At 32.3% G+C, this 15,779-nt stretch overlaps 1 protein-coding gene across 7 annotated transcripts in view; it reads right to left on the reverse strand.

The window, feature by feature from the left end:
- Positions 1–1,191: 1,191 nt before the first annotated feature.
- Positions 1,192–15,779, reverse strand: part of LOC129971451 (piezo-type mechanosensitive ion channel component 2-like) — a 171,791-nt gene continuing 157,203 nt past the window's right edge. For all 7 annotated transcript variants that reach the window (XM_056085226.1, XM_056085225.1, XM_056085227.1 and 4 more), the window contains 7 exons: positions 14,688–14,732; positions 13,775–13,941; positions 11,300–11,464; positions 9,516–10,354; positions 7,680–7,938; positions 6,544–6,837; positions 1,192–3,905 (listed from right to left, as the gene is read on the reverse strand). In XM_056085226.1, coding sequence (XP_055941201.1) covers positions 6,549–6,837; positions 7,680–7,938; positions 9,516–10,354; positions 11,300–11,464; positions 13,775–13,941; positions 14,688–14,732 — 1,764 coding nt within the window. In that variant the 3' untranslated portion in view covers positions 1,192–3,905; positions 6,544–6,548. The remainder of the gene's footprint in view (positions 3,906–6,543; positions 6,838–7,679; positions 7,939–9,515; positions 10,355–11,299; positions 11,465–13,774; positions 13,942–14,687; positions 14,733–15,779) is intronic.

Here is a 15,779-nt window from a genome sequence, read left to right on the forward strand (position 1 = left end):
TAAATGACCCCCCCCCCCATTCATAGGTATCACTGCGATCGTTGCCTAATAACAGCGTGAGTCGAAGCTCAGCCAGCCACGTGGAAACAAACGTATACTTCCAAATGTGTAAACGCTATTATTGTTCAGAACATTATTTTAATTCTTGATCACAGCGGGGCCCCGCACCTCGCAGATGGTTTGCCCTCAATAAAAGAGAAAGAGTCGTCTAGAAATGGTATTTATTAACCCTAAAAATTGCAAAAAGCTAATTTTTACAATTTTATGATGGTGCAAGAATATGCAATGATTTGTTTAGATATTATGGTGGGTAAGCGTAAAATCTGTCATTTCCATTTTTTAATAGCTCATTTTTAATAAATGATTGTAGGTGCTAAGGAACGGGAGTACCGAATTTTTATCAAATCCGTCAAGAAGTGTGGATTGTATAAAGGTTAAATATAAACACAGATTTTCACATATATATATATATATAGATTATTATAGCATTATACCTGTGTCAATTTAGCAATTTGCCTTCATTACAATTCATTGTCTAGTCTAAACAACGAAAATATATTCATATTTCCTAATTCCAGTTAGATTAATTAAAAAAAATCATTTAACGACCCTTTTTCTGAAAAATGTTATGAATTTACTTTAATACTTTCCAATTATTTCATCCTTAAATGTTGATATGTGAACTGTGAACATAAAATTCATTTTCTTTCAATTTAATAATTTTACCATCATAACTACAAGGATTAATACGAATGAAAATGCAAAAGAGAATTCTATAAGAAAAATTTAATTTTTTAAAAATAGAATAAAACAACAGAAAATGGATTGATTTAATCTGGTATACGTGTTACTGTAAGATATTGTAACTTATAAAGGATTAATAAATAAGTGTATTAAATTCTAAAAACAAACAAACTAACTAAAGTATTCCTATTGTATTTAACCTTTATGTTGATTGAACTACATATTCGGAAGGAAACTGACTAAGAATCGATCAACATGCTTATGACTGACTATCAACATATTTTGTATCATCATGTTGCACTATCCCGCTAAAGGTGCTGCACTTACTTAAGATATATTATAATATGACTGAAAAATAATAGTAAAGAAATCTGATAGAGAGAGTTTTATTAGAAAAAAAAATAGATTTACATAGTGTTAAATTTGTGAAAAGAAAAACAACAGGGGTAAAATTCTAGCTTTATTTAGAAAGTTATTGTAAAAATTTACAAAATCGCCATTCACATATGCTAAATATTACAACAAAAACAGATAGAAAATTTAATTTCAGAAAATTATGAAAGCTGAGTGAATCATAACATTTCATCGACATTCATGAAATGCACCTTCGGAAATCATCTAATCTATTTCTACATCTAAAATTATTCCAAGGAAGTTTAATGCTGGATATTTAAGTAGGACCACATTTTTATGTTCAGGATACAGACCTAATCTAAGACTAGAAGGAGGCAAAAATTGTTAAGAATTAAACGATGCGACTATTTGTTATCTTATTGTAAAAAATAATAGTTTTCGATTTATACTATTCAAAGCCTTCATTGGAAATAAATTTACCCATGAGAAATAATGTTACGAATTCTTTAAAAAAATTACCTAATATATATTTCCAAATTCAAATATTATTTATTTTTACAAAAAGTAAGATGAGTTTTCACAAAAATTTCACCATTTGAATAATGGATCTGTAAAATCTATTAGAATGAAATAATGATACTATGCAATCGAATTAAAAAAAGAAATGAAAGAGCACTCGGCAGGTTGTTGAAAATCGTTAAATGGAGAGTTCCTGAAACAGCATTTTATATTCTAGACACATTTGTTCAATAATAAAACTGCAAAGGACTTTGCAAATGGAACAAATTGCAAAATATATTAAACCCAATGTTGGCGTCACCTACCATACTTTTCTCTGCAGTTAGGAACTAGGAAAATTGTTTTTTTTTCAAGCGATCAGATAACATACATTTAACAAGTTTACACACTTTACAATGAAATTTCCAATATATGAATGCACAATACGGTATTTACAATATACATATATATAAAGCAGTTCAAAAGCGCATTTTTCTTTGTACAAAAATAAACATTGCATTCTCATTAATTAAGACACATTTTGAAATTGAAAACAATGAAATTCATTGAATAATAAGTTTAAAAGAATCCTTCACAATATCTTTTTGAAAATCCAATTCTACACTGCAGAGTGATACATATAAGCATTTTTTAAAATATTCTTTGATTATGAGATTCTTTTTTTGTAAAAGTAGATGATTTATATATGATTTGTATAAGAGGAAATCAATTTTTAAATTTAATTTAAATCCATACATCAGCTAATTTTTAAGAATTTTCTTAATTATGTTAATTTCAAAACTGCCATTTAAAAATTAGAAATTGTATAGTGTAAGATTAAATGAACCAAATAGCATTAATAAAAAATATACAGTTATAGAACTATTACATCCAAATGCAATTTTCACGTAAATTTATCGCCAATTAGAAATTTATAATTCATGATAAGCACACAATGTTAAATTACAGATATAACCATCCTAATAGGATAATGCTTATAGTGACAAACAACGAAATTAAAAATCAGTACAAATGAAAAACCATTTATAACAGTTTAAATCCTATACTGTGCATTCACTGTCGTTTCTTTAATAGGAAAGATTCAAATAAGTTCTATCACTCGAGGCCTAACCGAGCATTACTGCGTCACATGTTTCTACGCAAGTTAAATATGTTTGTGAAGTGACGGAAAAGCAGACATATTTTTAGATACTTTTTGTACCGCAAACCCCGCTTCTATAAAAGCAGATGGTTTATACAGGTTATTCTAACACGGATCAGTGTGAATGAATACAATCGATATCTACCTGTTGTTGCGTCACAAGAAAATACTTGACGCATGCATCATCTATACAATTATACAAGGAAAAAAAAAAAAAAAAAACATTCTGACATTCAGGAGGAATTGCATCAAGCAGTGTTTCAGGCAGGGAACTTCAAACGAAAATTCGGTTACAACAATTGTAACAAGGAAATATAACATAGAGGAGCACTTACAAATTATTTACTCGGCACTTACACGTTTGCATCTCGAAATATTATTAGAAAAGAATGCAAGAATTATGCTACGCTCAGAGTGATTAAACCGGTCAGTAGAAATGACAATCATTCATACGATCCGATTACTTAAAAAGCGCGTACACACATTCACTTAAATCTTCCAAGCGCGGTGTTTATTTCAGGAGCCATTTACATCGAAATATCGAATGCACGGCGGTTCAGTTTTTTTTTCTCTTGTTTAACCATTTAAGGAAGAAAATCTATTTTAAAGCTTTAAAAATATTTTTTCTTCACGAAGTGATTTCAAAACTGAATCACTATACATTAAATACAGGAGATAAACTGCAATGCTTGGAAAAGTGAACGAAAATGCAAGTCAATCGAGGGACGGTGAAGAAATCATAAAATTGCAATGCATCGATTCTTTTTGGCAACTAATTAATGTAAATTGTACAATAAAATTTCCTAAATTCGTGACAGAATTATGTAAATGCTCGTACAGAATTTTTAAAAAAAATGCGCAGTGTAGTAGTAAAATAAATGGCATTTTCCTATTATTTTTCCAGCAGCAACGTGTGCGCCAAAGTGTGCTAAGCACAGCCACCAGTGCATTTTTTTCAAACATCCAACCAAAAAAAATTTGAAATCCTTTTCGATGCTCAGCAAAACCACAGATACACAATGAAGGATGCATCCATAAAAATACAATGTTCATAATAAAAGTGAAAATGCATTCGCTCTTGTCCTATTTACAATCACATGCAGGCAGGCACCATCCTCTTTGACTAGTTGTGCCCAGGGGCGCCTCTCTGCGGGGGGAGAGAAAGAAACGGATAATAATCACAATAGAGCTGCAATTCTAGGTTATGCTTTAGCCCTTTGCACTCGGAAAAGTCATTCGATACATAAGTCGTTCGTCTCCTAATACAAGGACTTGTTTATTGCTCCGACAAATAAATATATATAATCGTTTTAAGTTCAATTTTCCCGAAAAATTAATTTACACCTTCTTACCACTCTGTAGGCATTTTTAACAATAAAAAGTTAAAAAAATTTCAAGTCAAAATGATGCATCCTCTTGAATGGTAACTGAGAGGAGACATCCGAGTGCAAAGGATTAAGACACATTGTTTGGTTTCCAAAACACTTCTAAAGCCCCGTTTCGACGGCCTATGCGCGTCTTGAAGCCGGTGCCGACAACCTGTGGCTTACGGATTTGATCATAAATTTGCCAATTGACACACTGTAGGATCACCCCGCCTGGTCACGTCGATCGGGTGCTTCCAGAAAATTATCGGTAAAATGAAAAGATATCTAAGAACCCCAGAAAACCACAAAAGAGAGGAAAGTGGCCATAATGTATCAAGGTGGACACAGGTCATCAGAACAGGACTTAAGTAGGCACAGTTTGAACCTCTTTTCTTTCTCTTGTGGTTTTTCGGGTTCCTTTCATCTCTGTTCATTTTACCGGTAATTTGCGGGAAATTCCCGATTGACTTCCTCAGTCGGGGGTGAACCTACAGTGGGTCAGTGGCAGATTTATGACTTTATCCGTAAAGGGAAGGGTCGTCGGAACGGGACTTAACCCTTTAAAGGGCCATTTTTTTCTAGTCATTATGTTAAAATATTTTTAGGCTTGAAATTAGAATAAGAAAAGGGATTCATTTAGCTTACTAGATGAATTTAATTTGATTCATTAATTAATTGGGTTAATCAATAATTAAGTAACAAATCAAGACACATCATTTTGTCTGAGATAAAGAACTGAAGCATCTAAGTTTCTGACTTAACTAAAAAAAATGAGTCAGAACTTATGCCAACCTACATAATTTCATACAAAGATTGATGAATTTGGTGGGAAGCATACTTCCCACGGCCCTAGAAAGGGTTAAAGCAACTTGTGCGCGTATACATATGGATGTCGGTCCGGGAGGGCATAAAAGACACCGGATTTCGTCGACATCGTAAATTGCCGTTCCTTCATAATGCACACAATTCAGTTGATCGAGCAAACTTGTAAAGCAGCGGGAATACCGATTTTCTCAAACAACTGCGTTGCCGTTTTCCCTAACAGTCATGTCTCTACTTTGTCGTGTCAATGTGTGGTTTTGCAACTGTGACGCGTCTGCGGTATGAACTGCTAGCGGAACTTACTTCTCCGTTAATTCATATATATATTTAGAATTATTTAAATGAGGATGAATTCAAGCCGCGTTGCTTTCTGATACTCTTCATTTGATTTGCCATTAATTGTAGAAGATGATTTGTTAGAACAGAATTATATTAAATTTTTAGTAACAAATTGTTTGGGCATTTTTGCTATTAATTTACTTACTGTTCTTTTAGTCTAAAAAATTATAAATATTTTATGGTCACGATAAATGCATCAACGTACGTATTTTATAAGAGTGAAAAAAGTATTTTATGTCGCTTTAGACATAAATCTTTATTTGCGTTTGATGACTTAATTTCATTCCAAGAATAATTCGCTTCTAGCATTACAACAGACTTGAAGTAACATATTTATTTATTTCATTAAAAGGGAAACATGGTAGAAAAATCAGCGAGAGTTAAATGACATCGTTTCGGCCCCTTGAGTTTGAAAAATGATGTACAGGAAGACAACAAAGACATCTTTGTAACGCCAGCTTTTAATATCGAATCTTCAGAAAACTTCAGTCGATCGAAATGGTGCAAAGAAACATGCTTATTTAGATCGAAAACTGAGTCCATTAACATCATGAATTAATTAGTATTTTAATTAATTATGTTAATTTTTCAGTCACGGGAACCGAGATTTTTTTTCTTTTCTTTATGTTCAATCTTTTTTCTGTGTGTATAAAAATTTCGCTTCAAAATCCACAAAAGTTCTTAGAATATTTTTAATTTTGTTTCTTTAAAGTTGGTCTGAAAAGAATTAACCTATCGTGGACCGTATATTATATAAATCTTAGTTTGATGCTTAAAAAAAAAAAAAAAAAAAAAACTTTTAACAAACTTTAGTTTGTTGAAAAATTATTTTGGCTCTTTTCTTTCTTTTTTCACTGCCATTTTGGAAAATTAATCAAACATGATGCAGATTGATCTTTAATGTCTAGTTTTGCACGGAAAGGTAACCAGTTTTGTTTTAAAACAAAGTTTTTCAAAGCATGTTAGATGAATGATTTTTTAAAAAAATATCTTGATTCCAAAATAAAGACCACTACCAAATTAAACCCAATCCGTTCAAAGGAACGAGATTTAAGATGTTGAGAGAAGATCTCAGCTGTAATTAATTTCTCTATCTGCCAGACAAAGAGAGTGAAGCTAATAATAAAACAAATAATTAGAAAAGACCGAATCTGTCGACAGAAACAACTCTCCCAAAACGTTTATTTTAAAAAATATTATTTAATTCCTAGAAGCGGCTCGTTTGCGTTCTTCAAACGAACCAGCGCCGACATTTACCTTCACTATTGCAAACGAAGATTGGCCTCGGCTTCCTCTGCTTCCGGTTCGGGTGGGCGCGTCCATTTTATTAACATTTCCGGCGAGCGGTAGAGGAAGATGAGTTTGGCGAAGAGGTCCTCCTCGAGGGTGAATTCACCGCTCTCCCTCACCAGGTAGATGTCGAGACACAGCTGCAGGACCCGGTCCACGTAAGGCATGTCGTCGAACATTATCGTGAAGGAAGTGCCGGCCACGAAGCCTCTGACCACACGAGAGACGACAAGGACGAACGTCGTGTACAAGCCGACAATCCTAAAATGGAATAAACAATCCAGTAAACTGCAGAGTGAAATCGGATTTCATTTTGAAAATCATAAAATTAATCGAAGTAATTTTTACAAATTAATGTTGTTGTTGTTGCCTATGGCACTTCGACAAGCCCGCTGACGAAAGCAACGATTTTAAGCCGAGTTTCAGCGTCTCTTATTCCAGTTCTGCCATCTAGGGCCAAGAGTACGTCTCAGCTATTCATGTGTCACAGCCCTTTTCACGGGACAAACTTTATTCATACATTTCATTCACTCATCCACAGATCATAATTTAGACCTGAATCAGAGAACGATCACTTCTGATCCTGTACCTCCAGTGGTATTGTTTCGACTTGGAGGACTTTGTGGCTACGACAGATTTAAACGTGCACCAGCTACCATGTATACAGAGAGTTTTCGGCCGGCGGGGTTCGAACTCACTACCCAAGAGATGCGAATCGAAAACCCTACCAACCAGGCCGAATTAATAATTATTTTAATAAATGATTCGCACGCAACACAGTCAAATTCAAATGACACGTGTGAGCCATCTGTTAAAGGACTTTGATACTGGATATTTAATAATATCTGCCAGTCGCTGGTTAAGAATAAAAATTAAGTAGACTGAGAATCCATTGACCGAGTCATTTTGAAAATCTTTTGATCATTTTACAGCATGTACAAAGAAGATATTAATTGATGTTGAATGTCTTGCAGTGCTTTTTCCTAATGCAATATAGGATTCTAGAAATAATGCGCTGTTTCGCGATGCGATTAAGAAACGGTTTACATTCGATCAGCGAATGTAAAGGAGAGTATAAATTCACTTCTTTCCCGCGCACTTACCCGTAGCCCGAAATGAGAGACAGCTCACTCGGGAACGCCTTGTCGCTGAATGCTACTAAGCGCAGGAAGTTGCAGTCGTTCACACCACTAAGAGCATAGGGTGTTCTAGTGGAGCAGTCGTCCTGAATTTCCCACCACTCCACGTAATGAGACCCCGTGGCATTGATGATCTCTGACGTGTTCAACATGTCCCCAGTCCACATGGAAATGTTCAAGCTCCGGTAGGGGTTCTTTCCGAATAGGCCTGGCGGATTTTCGGCTGAAATGCAAAATGAAATTATTTCAGTAATTTGCTTCGATTCATGCAAAATCAGTTAACGACCCTTCTCCATTTTTCATAAAATGAGAAAAAACTATATAGATTAGTAAAACTTAATAACGATATATAAACTTTAACTTCATTTTTATGGAAAATACTTCCAGTAATTATGGATAAACGTTACTTGCTGGTACAGTACTTAGAGATTAAACACTATTTGTAAGTACAGTACACTAACGATCAATTCTCGCCTTATCACCAGGAGCGCATGCGGTCAATATATAAAAGGATAATCTCCTTGGAACGTTACATATTGGTGACATCTCTTTTTTAAGCCTTTGATATATGAATTTAAATGTCTGCACTAAATCAAGTGGTATTAGTCGAAGTAGATACAGTACCCATCAAAAAAATCTTTCATTTCAATCATAAAAAAATATATTTTAAAACAAAATTTAAAACTTTTTTTTAGCTTACAATCCAAGCTTCAATAAAATGTTGGTTTATTTTTAATCTATTGTTGGAAACTATAGCAAACAAATGCCATTTATTTTTGGATAATAAAATTTACAGATACTGTAACGGGTAAAACACTATTTACAGGTTCAGTAGATATTATACAATTTAATTTTTCATCAACAAAAGTAATGAAAAATCTCAAAGCAAGCATTTATACATTTTTATATTTTCTAACATGTAATACTTACAAAATGAAGAAACAGAGTTACTTCAATATTCTGAAAATGGACTAGATTAAAAAAAAAAAAACTAATAAAACATTGAATTTTAACAGACATCACTTTAAAAAAAAGATTGGCGAAGATACAAATTCTTCAAAGATTAATCATGTAGTCTAAAGGCGGAAAAAATGCACTTTCTGAATTCGAGGTTTAAGCAGGTATTTCACAATTTCACTGCTTGGTTTGTGTTATGAACCGAAGTGGGTTACTCAGTTCTCTTTCTCTCGTTGATTTTTAATGGCAATAAATTATCTATTTTTTCAACGCAAAACTGCATTTAGTCGAGGAGATTTAAATTACTGAAATTAAAATTTCTGAAGGAATCTTTTATACTTAATTTAACGGAATTTAACTTGGAACAAACAAAAACAAAGGACGAAAAATGAACTCCGTCTCTTAAAAATGCAATCTCTTCCTTCCTACCCCACTTAAAGGAATTGGAAGGAATGTCTTTTCTTCTTTTAAAACCGTAGAAAATAAGAGTTCCTACTTCTTTTCATAACTCTATGGACTACTATTCTGCCTTCAGTCGTTACAAATCATCACAATTCTCAATTGGGTCAAACAAGAGGAAGCAATCAACAAGGTGATTTCCTTCCCCCTCGTGCCATCAAACGGCGGATTCTGGAACACGCGCATTTCTGTCAACAGTTTCCATTGAAATAAGCAAAAATAATTCATGAATCTATTATTATTATTTTAAAATTATGAAACGATCACTTTACTATCTCGTTCTTCCACTAATGTGCATAACAGGGTAGTAAATAGATCTTTTCCCTCTTTATAATGGTAGACATGAGCGGGAAATTAGAATGATTTGCTGGCACAACATCTTACTTTTTCCAGAATAGAACGCCGTCACCACCGATGAAGTCCCCGTTCCCGGAATCTTGACAAAATTAGGGAAAATGTCTTTGATGGTAGTTGATTCAGGGACCGAACCAAAGATGGTAGAGGCGTTCCCATAGTTAACACTCAGAGCGTCCGCCAGCCTCTGCCTCAATTTTTTATCGTCCAAAGTGAGCTCGCGTTGCGCACCGATCTCAGGGTTCGTCTCTCTGTCCTCGCTCTTCCTCAGGAAAGACCAGGACAACACCATCTTAAGCTCGTTCTCACCTCGCAGCTCCTGAATGAGCGCAGTCTGACTCGGAGGGCTGATGGTCCAAATCGAAGTGGAATTGTTGCTGAGTTCGATTAGGACGGTGTCGTCCTTGTCATAGCTAGTCAGAAAACTGGTCGTTCCCGGCTCGGCCAACTGGGCGACGGCTCTTTCTAGGTCCTTCCACTGGTCATTCGTGAATTTGTGGATCTGGTGCTGCAGAGCTGTTGTGCGGAATATAGGCTCGTAGCCGGTGATGGCGAGTTCTACGGTGCAGCTGACGGGAGTGTTGCTTCTGCCAACTGTGTTCCCGAGGGCGAACAGAAGCAGCGGGAACCAGATGATGAGGATGATGAAGAAGAGTAGGAATCCGCCGACGCCGTACTTGATGAGGGCGGTGCGCTTGGCTCCCCTCGGCGTCGGGTAATCGGCTTCGGCGCGTCTGGTGCACTTGAGCACAAAAACGTTTGCATAGATATCTTCCATTTTCAACCAATTGCTAACATTCATGCTCGTATCGGTCCAGATCCAATCCATTAAACTTCTAAGCTCGTAGAGGAAGGGTATAATCATGTACCTGCACGAAAAAGACATATAAATTCAATCAGTATTTATAGTTCATCAGCTGCACAATGATCCTGTAACCAAGCCAATCTTTTGATTGATTTGCATATCAAAATAGGCGATTTCAGGATCAAGCGCGCATAATGAGCGAAATAGGCTTCTGGCCTGAATAAAGAATGTGTAAATAGGTTTATCAGCATATTTTTATATTTAATTTTACTATACAGGTAAAAAGCTTTCTTCGCGTTTTTACTTTAAAAGTACTTAATTGTAAAATATGAACACGCTGATTCTAGAACAGAGAATTTCGTTTTATTTTAATTTTAAAGCTATATGAAATCAAGTTTATTTAGTGCTCAACTTTCTAATTCGATATTACTTAGTAGTGGAATTTATGTATTTTATTTTAATTGTTCTGCATCTAATTTTCGTTCATTGTAGTTTCGAATTACCTTGGATAACAAATCAATTGGCGTATAGATGATATTTATCATCATTTATACGCCAATCGATGCGAATATTTTATTGCCCTTATAGTTATGATTTTTTTTTTTTTTCTATTCCAGAGTAAAAGCTTTCTTAAATGATAAATAAGTCTGAGACATTCAAAAGTCTACATATGAAATTATCTCTATACTACAAATATGAACCAATTTAAGCATTTATTTGTAAAATGTTCTATCTAAAGTATTTACAAAGAGAAAGATATTTTAATAGAAATAATGGGAAACAAGATTTCCTTGGAAGAAAATATGATAGTAAAAAATAATCAGATATAAAACACAAATTGTGTGGCTGCACCTGTACTTTCTTCTATTTCAAATTTTCAAGTAACTTTTTTTTTTTTTTTTATCATTATTTATAGATACTTTCTTTGTGATATAAACTAAAACTTTCCCTGGCTCTTTTGAGTTTGATATGTTTTCTGCAAAAAGAATGAAGGAAGAAAAGGATTTACCCTTTGAAAAGAAACAGGTTGGCGTAGTTGTACTTTTTGCAGAAGAAATTTCCCAGGATGCGTGTGGGATATCCAGATCGTATTTGATAGGCGGAGAGCAGGAGATACAAACATTTAATGAAGTACCACATTTTTGGCGGTAGATGAGGTGACGTCACGAAATCCCTTTGAAAATAAAAAGACAACATCTAATTTAAAAAAAAACAATCAAAATCCATAATACAATGTTCGATGATTTTCAGTTATTCCTTATCATCAAATGCTACTGAAAATCAAAAACTGCCAGGAAAAGATTTAAAATATGTTCTGGGAAAAAAAAAATCTCCCCCCTCTCTAAAAAAAAAAAAAAAGCATTCATAAGCTTTATCAACTTACAGTTCTCTATCTTAAATCTATTTAAAGTAAGATTAAATCTTTCTTCTAATTAAAATCTTAAATTTCTTCTAATTAATAATTTTGAAGAAGGTTGTTCGGGAAGCCAGTAAAATCAAATGGCTATTTTGTGCATGTTCACAGCTTCAAGGGACATTATATCCTCCCAAACATCGGATATTTAATAATGAGTCTGAAAGTTACATAAGAATTATTTCTGGTTTTCACAATAAAGGCAAAAAGATCTAAGCCAGGAAGAGTTGCAATGAATATCGACCGGTAAATTAATTTTTCACATTTTATGAGATTTTAACTTATATATATATATATAAATCTAGGTTTGGAAAAATAATTATTTGAGATTTAACAATATTGCACATTTACTATAATTATTACAATATAAAAAAACATTTCATGAAACTAAAAAATGTTTATTACAACACACTGAATTTAAAAATTAATAGAATATAACTTTAAACTATATTCTTTCCTCCCAAAATTGTGCAGATGTCTAAGATGAGTAAGAAATGTAGAAAAGAATAATAAACGATAAATAAATATTTCAGTTAAAATTAATTTATGAAAAAGCCTTAATTATTTCAGTAAAATTACTGATAAAAATTTTCTTCATTAATCAATTATTCAAATTGCTAAAAATTAATTGAATCGCAATAAGATGATATTATAAATACGAATCAATGTGCGGTACAAATAAATTCAGTATGGTCCCAAATTCAATTAACACTTTTAAAGTAACTTCAACTTGTGGGTCACTGTATTTCTCACAATGGGATCAAGCAACAGGTGGTGCAGAGAATTTAGAACTTAGAATTTAAAAAAAAAAAAAAAAAAAAAAAAAAAAAACTAGTCTTATTTTTGAAAAAATAGATTAATTGGTTTGAAAAATAGATATATTAAATTCCTAGTAAAAAAAAAAAAAATCCATTTTAAACAAAATTACATCATAAATCACTTTTGCAGGAGAGAAGTCAAGTGAGTATCAAATGCATCAAAACTCTAGGTTCAACTGGATAGTGTTCAGTAGCAAGGATTCAGTATCATGTTTGCAATTCTTGGCGTCATTTTATGAATCTGCAGGATCACTCGTCCATTTCAATGATTAAATTCGTTCCAAATAAAATAAAATTTTCTAAAAACAAGCATTTTTAATCCTTAATCCAATAATGAATTTAAAATCAACCATTTTGTTGGTACCAAAAAATATTTCTACATCTTTTAGTAAGATGAGTTTGACATAAATTGCTTTTACTGAATCAGCAGCAGACGTAATAGCAGATTCAAGGTTAATAGATGTAGTGTATTTTCTATTCTAAAATATTCTTTTAATTGCATATAAAAACTTCAAAAAATCCTTTAACTAATTTGTGTGGACATTCATGTCCATGAAAACATGCAATTCAAGAAGTATATTAATTATTAATACTGATATTTGTGCTTTGGTACCTTCACACATTGTAGTAAAACAATCTAGTTAGGAACATTAGAATAGTCTTTTCATGTTAGGGAGTGTTTATGAAATTTTGAAGAGCTTAATTAATATTTAAGCTCAATAATAGTTTAAAATTTTTTTATGACTTCTTTTTCATAATGTTACAGCATCTAAATTCGTAGAAAAACCTTATTTATCGCTCACACAAGACAAGAGGGGAAAATATGAACATCATATGCATCGGAATCTACAATGGATAATGTGGTAAGCATAACCAATTCAAGACTTGTCCGTAAAAAGTTGCATTTATAAAGGGAAACAGCTGCTAGTCTTTAAATAATCATAGTTTTAAAAGTTCCTCTCAAAGCAGAAAATAAAGATGCCAGAAAAAAGTTTTTATTACTCCATTAATTTGTTCTTTATTCAATGAATTTCCAGAATTAATAAGTTTGAACAAATAAATACAGAGTACTACTGTATTTGCTTTTTTCAAGTGCACCTTAAGAACTAAATAAAGAACTAAACACTGTTTCTGTTATTTATCATTTCTTTTCGCCTGAGATCCTGCATATTTGATCTGACATAGTTTTGAGTTTGACATTTCATATTTGAAATAGGTTTTCAAACAAAAAAAGGTTAAAATCGTAACATACCTTGCAGTTATAGCAGGCAGAATGAAAAATATCCACATGTGTACTACAAAGACTGTAATAATTTGAAAAATTAATTTGCCCAAGATGTACTTTCTTAAATACAAAGCTCTGTCAGTAACAATAATTGCAAATTGAGCAATTAACATGATTAGAAATGGTATTGGAACCTGGAAGATGAAACAGAAATTAGTTTTGCAAAATATAATTTTGTCCTCACATATACATTTCACATTTTCATATAGAGGGAGCAAGAAACAGCCACAGCAGAGGCTGAAGCAGATTTACAAAATAAAAATGTCTGCATCCTTATGTTTTCCAACCACTTCACAGGTTTTTTTTTTTTTTTTGAAAAATTAATTTATTGCAGTTGCAATGAGAACGTGATATACACAGTTAAATAGAAATTTTTATCAAAAACTGACCAGACTTTAACAGTCGAATAAAGCAATAATTAATAATAAAGTTAAATAGCTTTTGTAAAAGTAACAAACCACAATTAATTATCTATTTGCTAAAATGGTATAATTTGAAGAAAAGTTACATTATTATTAAAAATTACAAAGTGTGGACACAGATAAATATATTTCCATGCTGGCTTAGATAAAACAAATTTTTTTATGTCATCTTGATATCTGTATTGCATATAGATTATATCTGTCCACTTTAGCATACCAGAATGCAAAAGCAACAACCTAATCTCATTTGCCAGTTCACTCTTTTTTTTTGAGTGCATAACAAAACATTTGCTACAGTTACATAACCAACAATATAAGAAAACTTACAGCTAATCTGTTAACACAACCGGTATAAGGCTGAATGCAGAGATCTTTTAGATTAAAGGCTGAAATTTAAGAGCATAATGTATTCACTTACAAAATAGCTATGTACAAAAGGAAACATCACATTACAATACCTTGTTCTCTTTAAAATAGGAAGTAACAGCTTCAGCATCTTCAGTCTATGAAAAAAAAAAAATCCTTTTTAATTATAAAATAATTTTTTTAACATAATAATAAATAATATATGTTAAAAAATAAAATTAAAAAATTAAACTACTGCATTTAAGCCTATTTGAATATAACAGTAACACCACACAGCACCTCCCTGCCCCCCCCTAAATAGCAAATAATGAATTTATACAAGAAAATTTATAGCTTTATTTCCTCTATTTTTGCTAAAGAAATAATTATAAAGACTTTTGAATAAATCATAAAATTAGGGGAAAGTCACATCTCAGAATAGCTTTTTAAAATACAGATTTAAGGTGGGACAAGAAAGTGTATTTTTTCCTTAGTTTTTTAAAAGATAACTTCAACTGTAATTTTTTTTTTTTTTTTTTTTTTTTTGACAATTCAGGACAGTCTTTCCTTATATGCAATAAATCTTCATCGCAAAGAGGGTGATGCAATAAGATGGGACAAAACTATCTGCAAGTTGATTAGAGAAAGGAAATATTAATTCAGAATTGATACAGTGAAAAAATCTAGATGATTTAAAGGTAGAGCATTTGAATTTACTTATAGTTAGTAAAACTTTTTTTATTACTACATGCATGTATACGTGGTAGTCACATGCATGTAGTAATAAAGTCATTTGTGACATTTTGGCAGCATAAAATATCCGTCTTTTATATTATTACTCATTACTAAAATGTACTTTTGAAAAAAGTAATTAATTTTGTTAGAAAAGTAAATCCACTTATTGGAAAACAATGCATATGTAGCATAACATGAAAATTAATTCTCAATAATGTACTTTATTATGAAAAGCTCTTAATATAATGGAAGCTAAAAAAATAGAAAAATTTTCTTTCTAAGGTTAACAAAATCTACTGCATACAATTTATTTCAATCCTTCTGCATGAGTAATCATGCCATTTCCCAGCTAGATACATAGCAGTATGGTTAAATCTGAATGACCAACCTCCATATATCCTGACTATATAGTCATGATACATACATATATCATGACTAACACACAAAACTTCACTGACATGACAAAATCT

Source organism: Argiope bruennichi, chromosome 6, assembly GCF_947563725.1.
Source record: "Argiope bruennichi chromosome 6, qqArgBrue1.1, whole genome shotgun sequence".
NCBI classification, from domain to species: domain Eukaryota; kingdom Metazoa; phylum Arthropoda; class Arachnida; order Araneae; family Araneidae; genus Argiope; species Argiope bruennichi.